Source organism: Callorhinchus milii, unplaced genomic scaffold (assembly GCF_018977255.1).
Source record: "Callorhinchus milii isolate IMCB2004 unplaced genomic scaffold, IMCB_Cmil_1.0 Scaffold3, whole genome shotgun sequence".
NCBI classification, from domain to species: Eukaryota; Metazoa; Chordata; class Chondrichthyes; order Chimaeriformes; family Callorhinchidae; genus Callorhinchus; species Callorhinchus milii.
This window is the reverse complement of record NW_024704744.1, coordinates 69,486,737-69,502,787: the sequence shown is the minus strand read 5'-3', so window position 1 is coordinate 69,502,787 and position 16,051 is coordinate 69,486,737. Positions and strand designations below refer to the sequence as shown.

The window sequence follows — 16,051 nt, the reverse complement described above, 5'->3', positions numbered from 1 at the left end:
CAAGTTCAAATACCAAGAAAAACCTATTAAAAAGCCCTCGGTTAAATGTCTCAAGCTAAGGACAGTACCTCCAAAAATGCAGCATTCCCCTGCATGTTTTGCAGTGTTAGCCTAGACTGAGCATAAAGTACCAATATGAAGCTAGATCCCACAAGTTTCTAACTCAGAGGTGAAAGCAATACCAACTAAACAACTCCGAAATTAGGATCATCCAACACTACACTTGTTGGATGAGGCACTAAATTAAGGATCAATCTGCCTGTTCAAGCCAATGTTAAAGATTCCATGGGTACCAGTCGAAAGAAAAGGGTATTTCTCCCAGTGTCCTGGCTAACAATCCCCAGATAAAATTGGTCATTCAATTTTTGTCTGTTTGTGGGGCATTACTGTTTACAATTGGCTGCTGTATTCACCTACAAACAGTCATGACACTTTACAGTAAATCCAGTGAAATGCTTTGATATGTCCTCCCAATGTGAAAAGCGCTTTCTTTGTACGTGGCTATATTTTATCCAAAAATTTTGCTTTTATTCTCTCAACTCCTGCATCCAGATCACCAATATACAGAACAAGTGAGGATATCTCAAAAAGCTTACAGGATTTACTGTATGTAAAGTGTTATAACTATTTATTTGGAGGCAAATGTGGCAGCCAATTTGCATACTGAAACATCCCACAACTACAACAACAAGGAGATTACATTTGTATAGAGACTTTCACGTTGGGAGGACGTCCCAAGCAACCATGAAATAATGTCCCGACTAGCCACGAAATAATGACCAATTTTATCTGGGGAAAAAAAATCGGAGAAACTTCTTTTCTTTTCAAGTGGTGCTATGGAATCTTTAATGTCTGCTACGTAGGATCCTGTCTTAATGTCTCATCTGAAGGACGACACCTCCAAGAATGTCAAGACAAGTTCACAGTCCTGACATGGGTCTTGAACCACAGCCTTCTGACTTAGAGGCAAGAGAACTACCAACTGAGCGAGGCTGACACCAGTTGCAGCATTAAACCATTGCAAATATAATTTTGTAATAGGTTTGATGTTCAAATATTACAACACAGAAACAAGCCATATAGATGTCATGAGGGTTTTTCTTCACAAGAGCCAACTCCCACTCTTTTCAAGCAAGTCACTCAACAACAACAACTTGCATTTAAACAGCACCTGACTTGCAGGATAGCATCTTGGAGCACTTATACATCAATGTCAAGGAAGGTTTCTTCACCCCCACCCAACTACTACTACTGAAAGGCAGATCCAATGCTGTAGATGGAGCTCATGTCCACAGACTTCATGTGGACAACACTCTCAAACAGAAGGGGTCACAAAAGCAATCTGAAGCCAGTGCTTGGTTCAGCTAGTTACGCATACTGCGGATCTGCATGCTGCACTATGTTGACTGCAACCATTTCCTCTCACCCTATAATTTAGAAATGGATTTCTACAGAGTCTGTTGCTGCATTTCTTCAATGTATTTCAATACTAAACTTTTTTTAATCCTAAGCGCATTCTTCAGAGCTTGCCTTAATTTCTATTTGGAAAAAGCATTGCTGACCACACTACTTTAATGGTGTACAGTTCGCCTTCAAATACAGTCACTACACTTTAAACATTCTGAAGTGCTTTGAGACGTTCTGATGTTACGAGGTGCTACATCATACATGATGATATTGTAGATGTTCTGTAAAATTTCTATAAAACCCAAATATGGAATAGCAAATATTGACTGGCAATTTGTGATGCGGTTTAAAGGAAAAATATAAATTGGTCTCCAGAAAACTGGGATAATCTTGAAATCTAGCATATTCTTGGCATCATTTATAGGAAACGATCAGAAGTTAATACAATCTTGTCCACTCCCTCCTTTTCCATCTGCGCCATGAACGGATTTGGCAATTGACACAGTCATCAACGGGACCAATTCAAACATTCTGCCGTCTCTTCTGCTGAGAAAACTCCTCTAAGCTGACCGCACAGCCAGAATAGTCGGCTGGTGTGCCACGCATTGTACACAATACAGTGGAGCTCACGTTTCTCCAACTTCCCGTGGAGTCTCCCCCGCAATTGTAGTCCCCTCAGCAGAACCCCACCCTTAGGGCACGGCTCCATCCTCAAGACATATGAAACACTAAGTCACATGACCTGTAACCTCTCAAAAAAAAACTGGAACCAAGCCAGAAGCAAATAACAGCTGCAGATGTTCCAGTTATAGGAAAAGGAAAATAAATCATCCATGTACACCAACTGCACACCACATGCAAACCTGTCTTTGAATTAATTAGTAGATGCAGAACAGAATGAAGTACTGGAAGAATGAACACCATGAACAGACATGAGATAGAAATGAAGATCTAGGCCAGAAACGGCAGTTTAAATAGAGACTGAAAGAGTTTTTGTTCCAATTCACCTCACACAGTTTTTGTGATGGGTTCCAAAGTCAAGATTCAGGAGCCAAAGATATTTCGAAAATATAACACAAGCAGAAGGGTCTTTGCAACCTCCCAGCTGATCCTCCATATGAATACAGGTAAAGGTCAAAGGAAATAGCTCATATCAGCAAAACAGCCCAGCTAACCTGAAGAGAGTTCAAAGTGGATGCCTTGAGCAGAAGATTGGCGGTTAAGTACTGTAACACAAATACTGTAGTAAGTGAGAAAGCACTGCTCTCCATAGTACAGTGATTACTTTGTGAAGCCCTTGAGACATTTCAATATGATAAGATGCTCTGAAAATATAGGTCCTTTTTTAGCAAACAAAATAAAGAGTAAGTACATTATTGTGTGAGATCCTCTCACTCATTTTCAAATCCCCTCATGCCCTTGCACCTCCCTACCTATCTGATTTGCTTAAGTTTGTCCCTCGCCCCCTCCGCTCCATGTCGGTGGCCGCGCCTTCAGTCATTACGCCCCAAAGCTCTGGATCTCTCTCCCTCAATCCTCCTGCCTTGTCCCCTCCGTCCCCACCTTCAAATCCCACCTAAAGACCTTCCCTTTTGATCATGCTTACCATTACCTCCTCCTCTCCCTCTCCCCCTGGCTCAGTGTCAGACTCCGTCACTGTCCAGGATACTGCCCAACATGAAGGTCGTTTATTAAATGCAAACTGTTGTTGTTGTTAAGTAAGTGGATCAAATATACTTTAAAGTATAAATTTTTTAAAATTATATTTCAGATTTTGTAATACAAGAATGCCTTAGACCTTTTACAGAGCCACATTAATTTTAACCCTCTGCACTTCAGCTGTTTTAACACATTAAGATTTGCAAAGATGGCAAAATGTTTAGTATTCTTCAGCACAAAATATGTGCAAGAAATGGTTACAAAGTTAAACTTCCTTTTCTGTCTTTAGGGCTCCCTGCGTCATACAATATTGCTGGGAGCGTTCTTAGAATCTCTGCCAATACCATTTCTGGAGGACAAGAACAGCAGCCTCATGTCCTGCTTTTTCCTCTCTGGGAAAGAGACTTGGCACATCTCAAAGAGCCTCAGTCAATATCAGGAATTTGTGCCAAGGAGAATTTCTGCAGTAGTTTTGCAAAACATTAATAAGATCATAATAAGCAGGTTTTGGTAAAACAAAATAGTAAAGCCCAGTTGTAACGCAGTAATTGGGGTCCATAAAATCCCAACCAGTCTTATAACAGTGCTCAATAATTAGTCAGTGCTTCTACATTTTGACATCAGTGATCACAAGACCAGTTTGGCTGGCTTCCCACACTAAAACACGACCAACTTCCAGGTTATCAGGTCGCCGCAAACATCATTTCCTGCGTGCTGTGCATGTGCAATATTAGCGGGTTGAGTTTTATTTTATTATGCTTCGAGAAGCACAAAATGGTATTTTTTCTACATGTCATAACACATTTCATGAGTATCTTGATAATTTGGGATTTTTAAGCAACATATTCTACACATTACTTCAGCCAGCTGTCTGAACTGCAAAATGGAATCACATGTCCCTCACTTAACTACAGTAGTTATATGAAAGAGCTGTTTGTACTCGATTGTAGATTTATTCCATATGTGCAGATTTATCATGGGTAGTTTATTTTTTTAAAAATCAAATCAAGGCTAGTTTTGCTCCCAGCATGAGCCTCTGAGAAATACCAAGTATTCACCACAAATCAGAGTCACAGCAGATCCCTCCAAGGTGTTCCTTTCACTCCATTTCCCTCTCTTACCATTAGAAATTTGAGACTTATTATGCTACTTTTACTATTTCTTACTCCTTCTAATGCTGTTGTTTACAGCAGTTCAGCAAGTGGTCTGCCTGTGAGCTGTTTTTTCCAGTGTGTTCTGTTTTTCCCCACTCTATTATGGGTAGCTATGTTCCTTCTTAGCTGCTGTTTCTTTCCTTCTCACCAGTGCTAGTCCTTTCTCACACCTCGGATCTCTTCCAGCTTGGCCTTCTGTTTACAAAGTGTTGCAAGACAGATTGCACAGAAAACTTAATGCTGAAACGTTCCACTGGCCAGCATTAATCCAGACAATATTACTAATGGTGGTCCAAGCACATGTGATTTGGCAGCTGTTTTAAATTATGAACACACAAAATCTTTGATGCAGTTTGCTACATGCAGATACACAGAAGCATGTTAACCTTATGGGTTAGGTTGCACATGAAGCCACTGTATCCTCTATTCAGACCTCTTGAGTGGTCCCAGAACAGCGGGCAACATTCTCACCCTTGCAATATCAGAATCAAGTAGTGAAAATGTACTGCTTACTGCAGATTCCCCAAAAGTTTTGCAAAGTTTCTCTTACAGAACATTGGCTTCAAAATTAAGGCTTTGCCAAATACTGAAACCTCTAAAACGTTACATAAATAGACTTAGGCCAAATTTCTTCCCGTAGGTGCATCACATTTCCACGATCTCAGTAGTTCATGAATCACCTTGTTCAGCACAGCATTCAATTCTCTCATTCCTTATTTTATCCTTCAATCCCATTTCTAATCCCATTCTTAACAGTTTCTTTTTTAATTGGCAGTATTAACTGGTTTAGCTATTCTACATACCCAGAATTCCGGAGGGGGAAAAGTTCTTTCTAATCTTGTGTTTTTTGAGGCTTGTTAAATTTATACTCATGCCCTTTAAGTTGTACAACCCATCTACATTTTCCATTCCTCTGGGCTTTTTAAAACATCAATCATGTCCTCTCTCAATCTACATTTTTTCCAAAGAAAATACATTCAATTGTTTTCTTCATAACCTAGAGCTCTATGTCCTCAATTCATCCTTGCCAGTCTTCTCTGAACACTCTTCCAACATAATACATTTTACAAAGGTTGCATATATTACAATATTTCAGAGTTTCTTCAACAGTAATCTATATGAAGTTGGGTCAACTTCATTGCCCTCAAGTTGCAACCAAAACAGCTTCCCGTTGACTGGATGGCTACAGTAAATGGTTGATAACCCACAAAATTATTTTTCATATTAATAAATCATATTCACAAATAATCATGTACACATTTCATGTTTCCTATTCCAATATGCACAATATCTCCTTTAATTTTTTAATCTACATTAAAGTCCGTTTTATAGGTAAGAATGAGGACTTTGACATTGATTTCTTGAGAGACAGTGAGCATGGTGAAGACTAGGGTGATGTGTGTACAGTTTGTTGCAGGTGAGGTTGTGGGCAGAGGAGCTTTTATGAATGATAGAGCTAACAAGACAAACAAGGAATGCATTTGAAAATTCTAGGTGGGAAATCTTTAGAGTCTTTAAAATCTCTGAAACAAATTTTAGAATCCTTAAAGAAGGCAAGAAAGCTAAGAATATCCTTTCTATTTCTACCATTTCTCTACCATTGAATACTTGAGCGACTTTTCATATTGATGTACATATATAGGCAACATAAAACAGGCTAATACAATGATTTCAATTTAAATGGTACCTTATAGTGTTCCTTAATGTTCCTTAAAAATAAGTACATCATATCTGTCAGAATTGGCTTCGAATGAAAAAGCACCCTGCAATGGTGGAATAACTAAGAGGACCAATTTCAACCAGCAATTCCCGGACTATAGTCAACATCTGCAATCATTGCCTCTTTGATTATAAATGTTACGCGTTATAGAAAATAGTATCACCTGCCACAGTTAAGGTTGCAAGCAAATGTTGATCCTCTTAATCCTCTGAATTATATGATCTGGCTATATATTAGCAATGAATCATACTTTATGCAATAGACTATGGGGGAAAGAAATCACAAAGTTGAAATCATGTATCAGGATGTGAGCTTATTGCACAAATGGATAAGTTCACATCCTGATACACATAATTAAAATACATAAATAAGATATCAATACTGGAAAAGGGTCATTTGTCTTACCTCTAACCTCTGAACTATTTCCCTGATGTCATCCGCACAGTTTTCCAGAGCAGACAGTAGAATGCATTCTCCTCTTTCATAAAAGATCTTTATAGTCATTAATCCAGAGGTCCAACCAATGACATCCCTACATGAGCAATTAAACACCACGTTTTTGGATTCTTGCTCTACCAACACAATGAATTCATTGGAGATTCCAAGAAGGCATTCAATATCACTGGCCTGGCCAAAATCTCTAGCAATAACATTCCACACAATAGCTCCCAAACTGTAAAGCTGTGCATCCTTCCGGGGCCTTGACTTTTCCTTCTTCTTTGCCCCAAGTGTTATAAAGCTGAATTTCACAGAGGAATCTACTGTAGTTGTGGTCACAAAGTTTTCTGCCAAATCTTTCAAATACTCCTGTCTTGTTCTAGTAGCCATTGCTCGAAATTTCTCCGATTTGTGCGCTGCATTTTCTGCGTTGATAACTTTGGCAAGAAGAAAGTCCCTGAAGACAGCAGACTTGGGAAACGTGACTCCTTTGGGAATAGGTGGGCCAAATGGGGGCACATCTTTAGATCTCGAAACAGCCACACTGTAGGTTTTTAAAGAGAAATCCATGTTACACTTGTAAACATAACTTCAAACTAATTTGTGTTTTTTATATGACGAGAAAGAATATGAAGAGTTGCTCTGCATTTGGCATTGGCTACAATCGTACCATTGTCCCAAATCATCGACTGAAATCATTGGTTGAAAATTGTGATTTGACTACAATCCTTATTCTATGAGCAAATGAATTCACTGAAAATTCCAAGAAGACATTCAGTATCAATAGACATCGGATATTGATTCTTAATCTGCGAGACACACAGAAAGAAGACATACAGCATGTGGAACTCTCGGTAGTTTGATTTGAAGACTCTAAGGCAGTGGTGCTCCAGGGTCTGACTTTGTATTGAGCTGATAGTCATCAATAGCATGTTGACCTATTGTCACTAATTTATTTATATTGTTTTGCCATCTCCCTTTCTGCTATTGCCTTTGATAGCATTAGATCACCCAACCCCAAAATTCCCTACTTCACCTACTTGAGCATTCACTCATCCTAGTACTGGCTCTTATTCATGTTTTGGTTGCAGACTATAGGAAGCTCATTCACAAAACCTGGCCATATTGGTTTATGAAGTAATCCACAACTACTGACAGCAATTGAACTAGGTTGAATTTCATTATTCCTACTGGAGGTATTTGCTCCTGCAACTCATCATGATAGTAGCAAAGCACATCTTCTTTCACCCTGTTGATGCCTAAAGAACAAATAGTCACTAAACAATTATTTGAAATATCATTCAAAGAAAGGAGAAAAGATGGACACAAGTACTTTGCATTGAAATAACATACAGTAGAAGTGAGAAAATAAACATTCTGTCTCCCCTGATGTGCCCATTTTTCATTTTTTTCCTGCATGAAATCTACATCCCTCATATCAACAAATTTGTCACTGCAGAATTGTAGATTTTCCATGAAAAATAATCCCAATGGAACTGAATTAAAGCAATATTCTAGGACAAACTAGAGTGATTGGCAATATACCTTCTCAGGGGACAAATCAAACCATTTTTTCCAATATTAATAATGATGACTCACCGTTGCAATACATCATGAATAGTAAGTTAAGCTTAATGAAGCAAATGAACTAGTCTTTCTGAAGTAGAGACATTGTTATGAAGATCATTTCATTTACCACCATAAAAATCAAAGAAACGAATATGAGAAAACAACCCTCAATATGGGTTCAACAGCGTTGTTCACTCACCTGTAACAGACATTCTCTGTACATGGATTATGAACTCGGACTATGACAAAAACGTGCTGGAAGTGGGAGCGGATATTTCTGGGAGTGAAAGGAATTGCTCCAGGCTCTTGAAAGACAATTGTGACAATGTCATTACCTATGTGTCTCTTCCTTAAGAGCTGGGGAAGTAGAGAAACAGAGATTCCAGTTAGCCGGGTTTATTATATATTCAGTGCTGCTCAACCAACATTCTCTACAACACGGCTCACTGTGCCTAATGTTTGAATTGGCTATTTTTTTCAATACCAGTTAAATGTTATCTTTTCATTATTACTTACCATCAACATATTCCTCTTGTATAACAGGTGTGAACTTTTGTAAGAGCTCTGAGATGTTGTCCAGCGTGAAGGGCGCTATATAAATGTAAATTGTTGTTCTTGTGCAATATCCTACTCTTTGGCGAAAATAATTTAAACTATTAAAAGGATCTGTTGAACTCCAAACCATACATGGCTGCAGTATTTTCCAAAGCAATCAATATTTCTGCTGCCTGCTGTAACAATGTGGCACGGCACAGAAAAAATGAAACCCTAACACAAAGTATATGGGCAGAACTATATCTGGGTGAAATCTGTGGCTTGAATACTGCAACAAAAATAAAATTCGGATGATTTCACTGACGTTATCATAAGTACTGAAATGTGTATGTTTCAAGATCCCAAGTTTATGAAAATGATTAGTTTCCAAATATTCTGCAATAATAAAAAAAGTATTATAACTGTAAAGTATTATTCCATATAGTACTATATTAATAGCCGACATAAAAAAAACAGGCACCCAAGCATTATTAGAGTTCTACTATAGCATCTATCCAGACTCAGCTTTTGTAAATCAAATTGCAGATCATCTCTACAGCTGCAAGGTATAATAACAACAACAACTTGCACTTATATAGTGCCCAGCACATGGGGTAGCTTCCCGGAGTGCTTAATCTTCCAGGATCTTCCAGCTAGCAACCGTCATGGCTTAAATGTACATCTATTTTTAAAACTCTGTATTACATTCCGTATAACTTATTATGCAAGTGTTAAAATGTGAAGGAAAACATTTCTCAGCATTGTGAAGCCAGAACAATATAAAATCTGTATCTTTGGATTTACCTGTCATCAGATACAACTACTGAACTGTTCAGAAGTGACCTAAATTCCTGTATGTTCTCTCTGACAAGCAGCTTTCCTAATCAAATGAGCAGATTCTTTTTTATGGCTTTTATTCACAGTAATTATCTCATTTCTTTCTAGATCCAAGAGAAATGAAACACTTGAGAATCTGAGCTTTTGCAGTTGGTAGACATATTGTATGCTTCACTGCTATCTCTGCTCCGATGCACTGAATGAATAGTGCAATCGCTCTTTCTTTTCAACTCTTACCTGGCTCTAATGGGAATGTGAAGAACTTGAGAGCATGATCTTCCAGCTGGCAACCGTGTTGGCAGATCTATTCTTAAATGTTCATCTATTTTTAAAACTCTGCACTACATTCCATTTTACTGCCTCTTAATATTCATTTGTTTCACAAATCAAGATCATAAGAAAGGTTTGGATGAAAAAAGATTCTTCAGCCCATTTGATCTCATCCTTCCAGAATAATCACCCTAATGTCCCGGAGAACCTTAGAAATTTACAGCTCAGAAGGTCAATTGGCCCAACATGTCTATGGTATTTTTTTTAAAAAAGAGCGTAAAAAAAATTCTCATCTATTTGCTCGTTTGCTAGGCATCTTAAATTGATGCCTTCCAGGCACTGACTTACCAACCAGTGGAAATAATTTCTCCCATCATAGCACCAATTGTTTCTTGTGTCCTGGCCTCCCACCCACTCTGACTATCCATTACAATGGTTAATTACCCTCCATGTAAATAACTACTTTTTCGTGTCTGTCCTGAAGTTGCCATTTAATATTTGCAGGATAATATCCTCGAAACACAAGAAGGACTGTAGATGATAGTAGCATACTTATGGCCACCTTCTTCACATACAGAATGGAATATAGGAAAGCACAGGCAACACAAATATTTTCATTAGATTCATACTCTTCTCTCTAATTATATCCCTGAAATTAAAAAATAAATTGGAAAAAAAAGCAAACCTCTTAAAAAAAGCTGCTCCAGTCAAATTAACTCTCTTGGGCCATATTTCCTTTATGTTCTCCCACCTTGGCATGTGGTCTAATTCCTGATTTAATACAAAGGACCTTCATATCTTATCTCATCCCTCATTCCTGTATTCCTAAAATCCTCCTCATTGTAGCCTTATTTGAAGAAAACAACTATCTTAACTACATTATTCAATGACAATTCTTCAAATACATATTTGAGTCATTTACCCAATGGGAATATGTGGGAGGGTAGGTTCCTTTAATAGTTAGAGTAAGACAAGCCTCTTTGACACCAATACTGCTGATAGAAAAGATTTACTTAAACATGAGCTTTGACCTATGACAACTAACCTATTATGCACATTCTAATGCCTCTATTCAATATAAAGCTTTTGCTATAATACTCATCAATTGCTGCACAGAAGGGAGGGATCCGTGGGCAGATTTCACAATATGTGGCTAAGAGTCCCCTAATGTGAATCATAACACTAGGATTTCTTCTCTGGCAAGTATCCCAGTTTAGTCATCTTATTCAAATACGTAAAAAAAAATCTGTTAAAAAATCTTCTGAGGAGTTAATATTGTGGTTTACAATGGTGTCATAAGGAAAGTAAAGGAACAGATGGGAATGTCAATAAAGCTGTTTGTCATTCAGCCAATTGCCTATTCTCTTCTTCTACAGCCCATTTAAAATATTAAACTCCAAGGTTAGTAATGGTTCATATCTTTGTTTCAAATCAAAAAGAATCTCTCAACAATGTATCTTATAAAGGCTGTTGACTGTGAAAGACATTTTCCTGGTCGAATCATTGCTGGAGCATTCAGTTGCTGAATCTCTGTACTAGAGTAGAGGCTCTTAATATTTTCACTCTAACAGGACATCCCGCTGAGGTTCCCTATTGTGAAGGATAACGGTTTGCAACAGTTGGAACAGAAGTTCCTGGAGTACAAGACGGTGGTGAATTCCACTTCATCTTACCCAATTAAAATTAACAACACTGGGAGACAGCATCAACAAATCACTGAGATTTGCTTTCATATTCCCAGGCAACTGGTCCTTTATTAGGAAAAATGTGGTTTCAAATCTTGCAACAATTAGTGTTTTTTTTGTTGCCGACACACAATACTAACCACTGTGAACTGTTGTCAATGAAGAAGCTTTTGGCCTGCTCAGTCAGGTAGCTTCAGTAATGACTCTAGTCCAGCCCTTTAAATAGTTTAATGGAAAGAACAAAAAATATAGAAATCATCTCCATTGGAAACCTGTTAAATTTCAATTGAAAATTAATTTTCAGTAGTGACTGATGTGAAAGCGGCTCTATGAATGCAATTTGTTATAACAGAGAGCACGTTTTATATAATCCCATGATAATCAGCAGTTTCTATTCTCTCTTCGCTTTCCCAGATTTACTTAAATAAACATACACTCTCCTGCTTTACATTGCTAAATAATTTAATTCAAATTGTAAAAACTGGTGCTGACAATGTGCAATGTGCAGATTCCAAAAAATGTCAAAGATATAAAATTAAACATTGGTGCTTCTTGTTGTAGAGCTTGAATATAGAAACACTTTGTTTTGCTAGTTATTTTTCCTTATACAACTATATGCTTATACATTATCACTATTCTACCCAAACATCAATGGATCATGGTTTCAATAGTAGAAGTTACTACCTATTGTATTTCCAGCTAAATATACAATCACTTGGAAACAAGCTGTGACTGCAGATGTATTAAATTACATATGAAAGGGGAAAATGTGTTGAGATACTTTATATTCAGTTCACATTATGTCACAATGTATTGTATTTTCTTGTTGTTCCATTTGTTTTGTATCACTTTCGACGTTGTCAGCAACATGTCTTTGCGTGCAGTGTAGTTTATCACCTGCTTATTATATCCAAATAGTCAGATTGTTAGCACCTTAAAGGTGAAAGCCCAAATTTGAAGCTCAAGATTTTTTTGCAATTAATTGGCAGCAGATTGGCCAACAACACAGATTCATTAATCAGTTACTATCAGCAGACTTCATTTGCTAGCTACTAGAATCCAATTAATCATAGCTGTTGAGGTATTTTTGCAGCTATTACAATAAAGCATAGCAGGGATATTTAATTCACAAGTTAAAAATGCAAAACTGACATGTAAAATCACTATTACCCTGGCATCGTTGATCATCTTTCTTGGGGTTATTAGAATACCACTTTGTAGAACTTAACAGCAGACACTGATGTGCATCTGGGAATCTATGTATTTAATGGAGACTGGAATTTCTATGAACTGGGAAATGAGGCAGATGATACTGTTGCTACAACAAGGTGATTCAAGTGAAGGCATTTGGAAATTTGCTCACGTCATAAACTTCCTTGTTCTAGAACAGTGAAAGGTGGAACTTTAGCTACCTGCACATCAAAATAAATAAATAACAATCCTTGCAAATGGTATAGTGCCTTTCACTTTGGAGAATGTTCCAAAGTGCTTCAAAGGACATAATGTAAAATGCAATTACTGTGTGTTTTGTGGGAGAACGCGGCAGCTAACTTGTGCACGGCAAGCAACCATGAAATAAATAACAAATTGCATTTGGGGAACTGTTGACCAGGACACCAGGATATATTTCACACAGAGAGTGGGGACAACATTGGACTCACTACTTGAAGCTGTGGTCAAAGCAAACAGCAGCAATGTATTTAAGAGAAACTTTGATGCATACATGAGAGAGAAAGGAATAGGAGTAGTGGGGGCTCATGTGGAGTATAAACACCACCACCGCCACAACAACTTGCACTTATATAGCGCCCTTCACGCAGGGTAGCGTCGCAGAGCGCTTAAGCACCAGCACAGAGTAGTTGGGCTAAATGGCCAATTTCCCTGCTATAGAGTGCTCCAATATGTATAATATTTTATTTTGATGTGTTTTTGAGAATGTTCTTTATAATGTAAAGCAGATGATTTTTTTTGCTACAAAAAAACCTTTCCTTTGATTTCCCTAATATCATTCATCCTGCTTCAACTTGTGGTTGCAAAAGGTGTCTCCACTTCCATGCTACAGGGTCTGCATTTTAGCTCATTTGGCATAACTGCTACGTAACAAAGAGGTCAAACAGCATTGCTGGTAATGTGACCAAGAGGCATTCCAAAATTCATCATTAATCAGTGATGGCAAAATACTGACAACCCATTAGTAATGTACCACCAGGTTTTTTTAATGAACCCTTCAACTGTCACAGCAGGTCTACAAAGCCTCCAGCCATTGTTGGCCAACCAGTTCAATGCGTTTGGGCTCATACTGTGTGACACAGAATAGATTAGAGTAATAAAGCCACTTAAATATCAGAATTCGATTAATACTGTAATGACTAACCGGCAAAAATCTTTTAAAACACAAAAAATTTTTTGCAAACTTTACTTTAGCTCAGTTTATCAACCTGTTTTCTGTTCCTATCCTATAATTTGCTTTGCTCTATCAATTCTAATATTTTTTGTTTATGTATTTCCAGCTTTAAACGCTTTCCTATTCACTCCTTGCTCCTATTCTGGAATAGAGAAGCAACTTTTAAAAAAGAAATAAGTGATTTAATTGGTTTAAACTGGCCTGACAACTGTAAAAAGCCTGAGGTTTGACAGAACTGTATTGCAGAATTTAAAATTGTGGTTTCCAATCTTCAAATGAGAAATGGAAGCCAGAAATATTGCATGTATACACACACATCTGTGGTGATTGCAGGAGTTAACAACAAGATCACCCAGGAGTAGTGGGCACGCTCGGGTTGCAATATTTACGGTGAACTTATTTACATCCTGACTGACCAGCTGTGCATTTCCAGAATTTGCTGTTTTACTGAATATTATTTTAAAGTCTGTTACCAAATAAGATTAGTGAACATGTGGTTTATCTTCCTTGGATTGACGAATCATTCTGAGACAGCTCTGCTCCACTCATCTATCAGTGCCAGGGAAAAGCACAGAAGATTGATTTACAAGCATTTCTCAAAGGTGCCATCCAAGATAATTTAAATACCAATTCCTTTGTGACTCACATATAGTTCTTTACAACTGCTATTGTTTCTTTAAAAGAGCTATTTATTTTATATTCTACTGCGAAGAAACCCTCGAGTCCTCTTTCATTCATTTTCAACCTATAAGGCACAAAATTTAAACAGGGATCCAAAAACTGCAGAATGGGTTACTGTAATACTTTTAAAATTAGTCCTTTAAGGTTTTGGAAATTAGACAATCTATTGACACATCAATGCACCGCACCATGAAATAGTGGAATGTAGCTCTAGATCACAATTCCCAATGCATTTAAGTTCCCAACTGGCTGGCCTTCCACAAAGTAGATAAAACACAGACATTTAGTTAACATTACGTTCAAGTCCTTAGTTGAAGTGCAGCCATGGCAACAACTTAAACCAAGCTGTCTGTCAGGCCTCTCAGTTATCAAATATTCTACAAGGTTGTTTTTTTTCAGGGGAGGTGGGAGAGAAGAAATGAAAGAAAAGAAAATGACGCAAAGGGACATAAATAAAAGGGCCTGGGAGTCGCAGGAGCTTATGTATACAATCCTGAACGAACTATACTATTCCCACCAATGTGAGGTGTTTCAAGACGTTATCCTATGTAAAGGCTACTACATAAATGTGTTGCTATTGAACTAAATTTGAGAATGCTTATTGATGCAGGAAAAAATAAGTCCAGCTTCAGATCTACAGTACTTTTTAATGTACAACTCTTTGATGTGTGTTGTAAAGAAATATTACAATATGTTACCAAAAGGGCATTTTAAGATCCAATTGAACTTTGCAATATATTTTAAGACTCAATTTATAAACTGATTTCACAGATTAAAATGTAATCATAGACTCCTGAAGTGGACCTTAATTATAGGGCAATCTTTGAAAGTTAGCCAAGATGCATCAGAAGACTGATTGTAACTAATGTTAGCCATTTCTAGGTTTGCATTTTGCTGGAAATGTAGACTTGTAATGTTATTTACAGTAGCTACTGGAACAGAGACAAAATAATGCAACTTACCAAATAATTTTATTGCATTAGTTCTAAAAGCAGATGCCATAAAACTAACAGTATTTCAATAGTAGAATTCACAAAAGCCAGATGTAATGGTGAAATGCAGACTCTGTGGACTACACTTACTACAATATTCTCTTGAAAGATTGCTGAAGACCACTGCGTCTGCATTTCACTGTTACATTTGGCTTTTCTCCTGGTCAACAATACCTCCAAATAAAATAGGTCATTCACTTCATGGCTGTTTTGGGGACAATGAATTGCGCAAATTGGCTGCTACATTTACTGATAAAATATACAAAACCTATTCTATTGTAAATCCTATTAAGCTGTTTGATGCTGTGATAAGCCACTATATCAAATACAAGGATTATTATTATGAAAGCCAATGCTGCAATATATCCAAGTGAATATTATAAATTGGTGGGGGATGGGGAAATGGAGAACTGAATTTGTTAACATTCCACTTTAATTAACCACGAGTTCCACATCTGTTTGTGCTGGCAAGGATGTGAAACTGGGCAGCTCTAATTGCAAACTGCTTAGGGATAGGACTCCTAATTACTGGTCCTATTTCACTTCCTGCTTCCAACATTCATTCAATAGTCCTCGCTACTCTAGATTTAGAAAATAACTGGCAATTAGTTCAAAATTGAATAGGATTTTGGATTATAAATCTCGTGAATAGTGCATTTTGGTTTGCATAGAAACGGCAATAAGTGAATTGAGCTACAATG

At 37.4% G+C, this 16,051-nt stretch overlaps 1 protein-coding gene across 5 annotated transcripts in view; it reads right to left on the bottom strand.

Moving 5' to 3' along the window:
* LOC103179256 (signal-induced proliferation-associated 1-like protein 2) overlaps positions 1 to 16,051 on the bottom strand; it is a 206,448-nt gene that overhangs the window by 73,163 nt on the left and 117,234 nt on the right. For all 5 annotated transcript variants that reach the window (XR_006084920.1, XM_042332736.1, XM_042332735.1 and 2 more), the window contains 2 exons: positions 8,147 to 8,304; positions 6,346 to 6,922 (listed from right to left, as the gene is read on the bottom strand). Coding sequence is in view for 4 of the 5 variants with exons in the window: in XM_042332736.1 (XP_042188670.1) it covers positions 6,346 to 6,922; positions 8,147 to 8,304 (735 nt within the window). In the remaining variant the exon portion in view is untranslated. The remainder of the gene's footprint in view (positions 1 to 6,345; positions 6,923 to 8,146; positions 8,305 to 16,051) is intronic.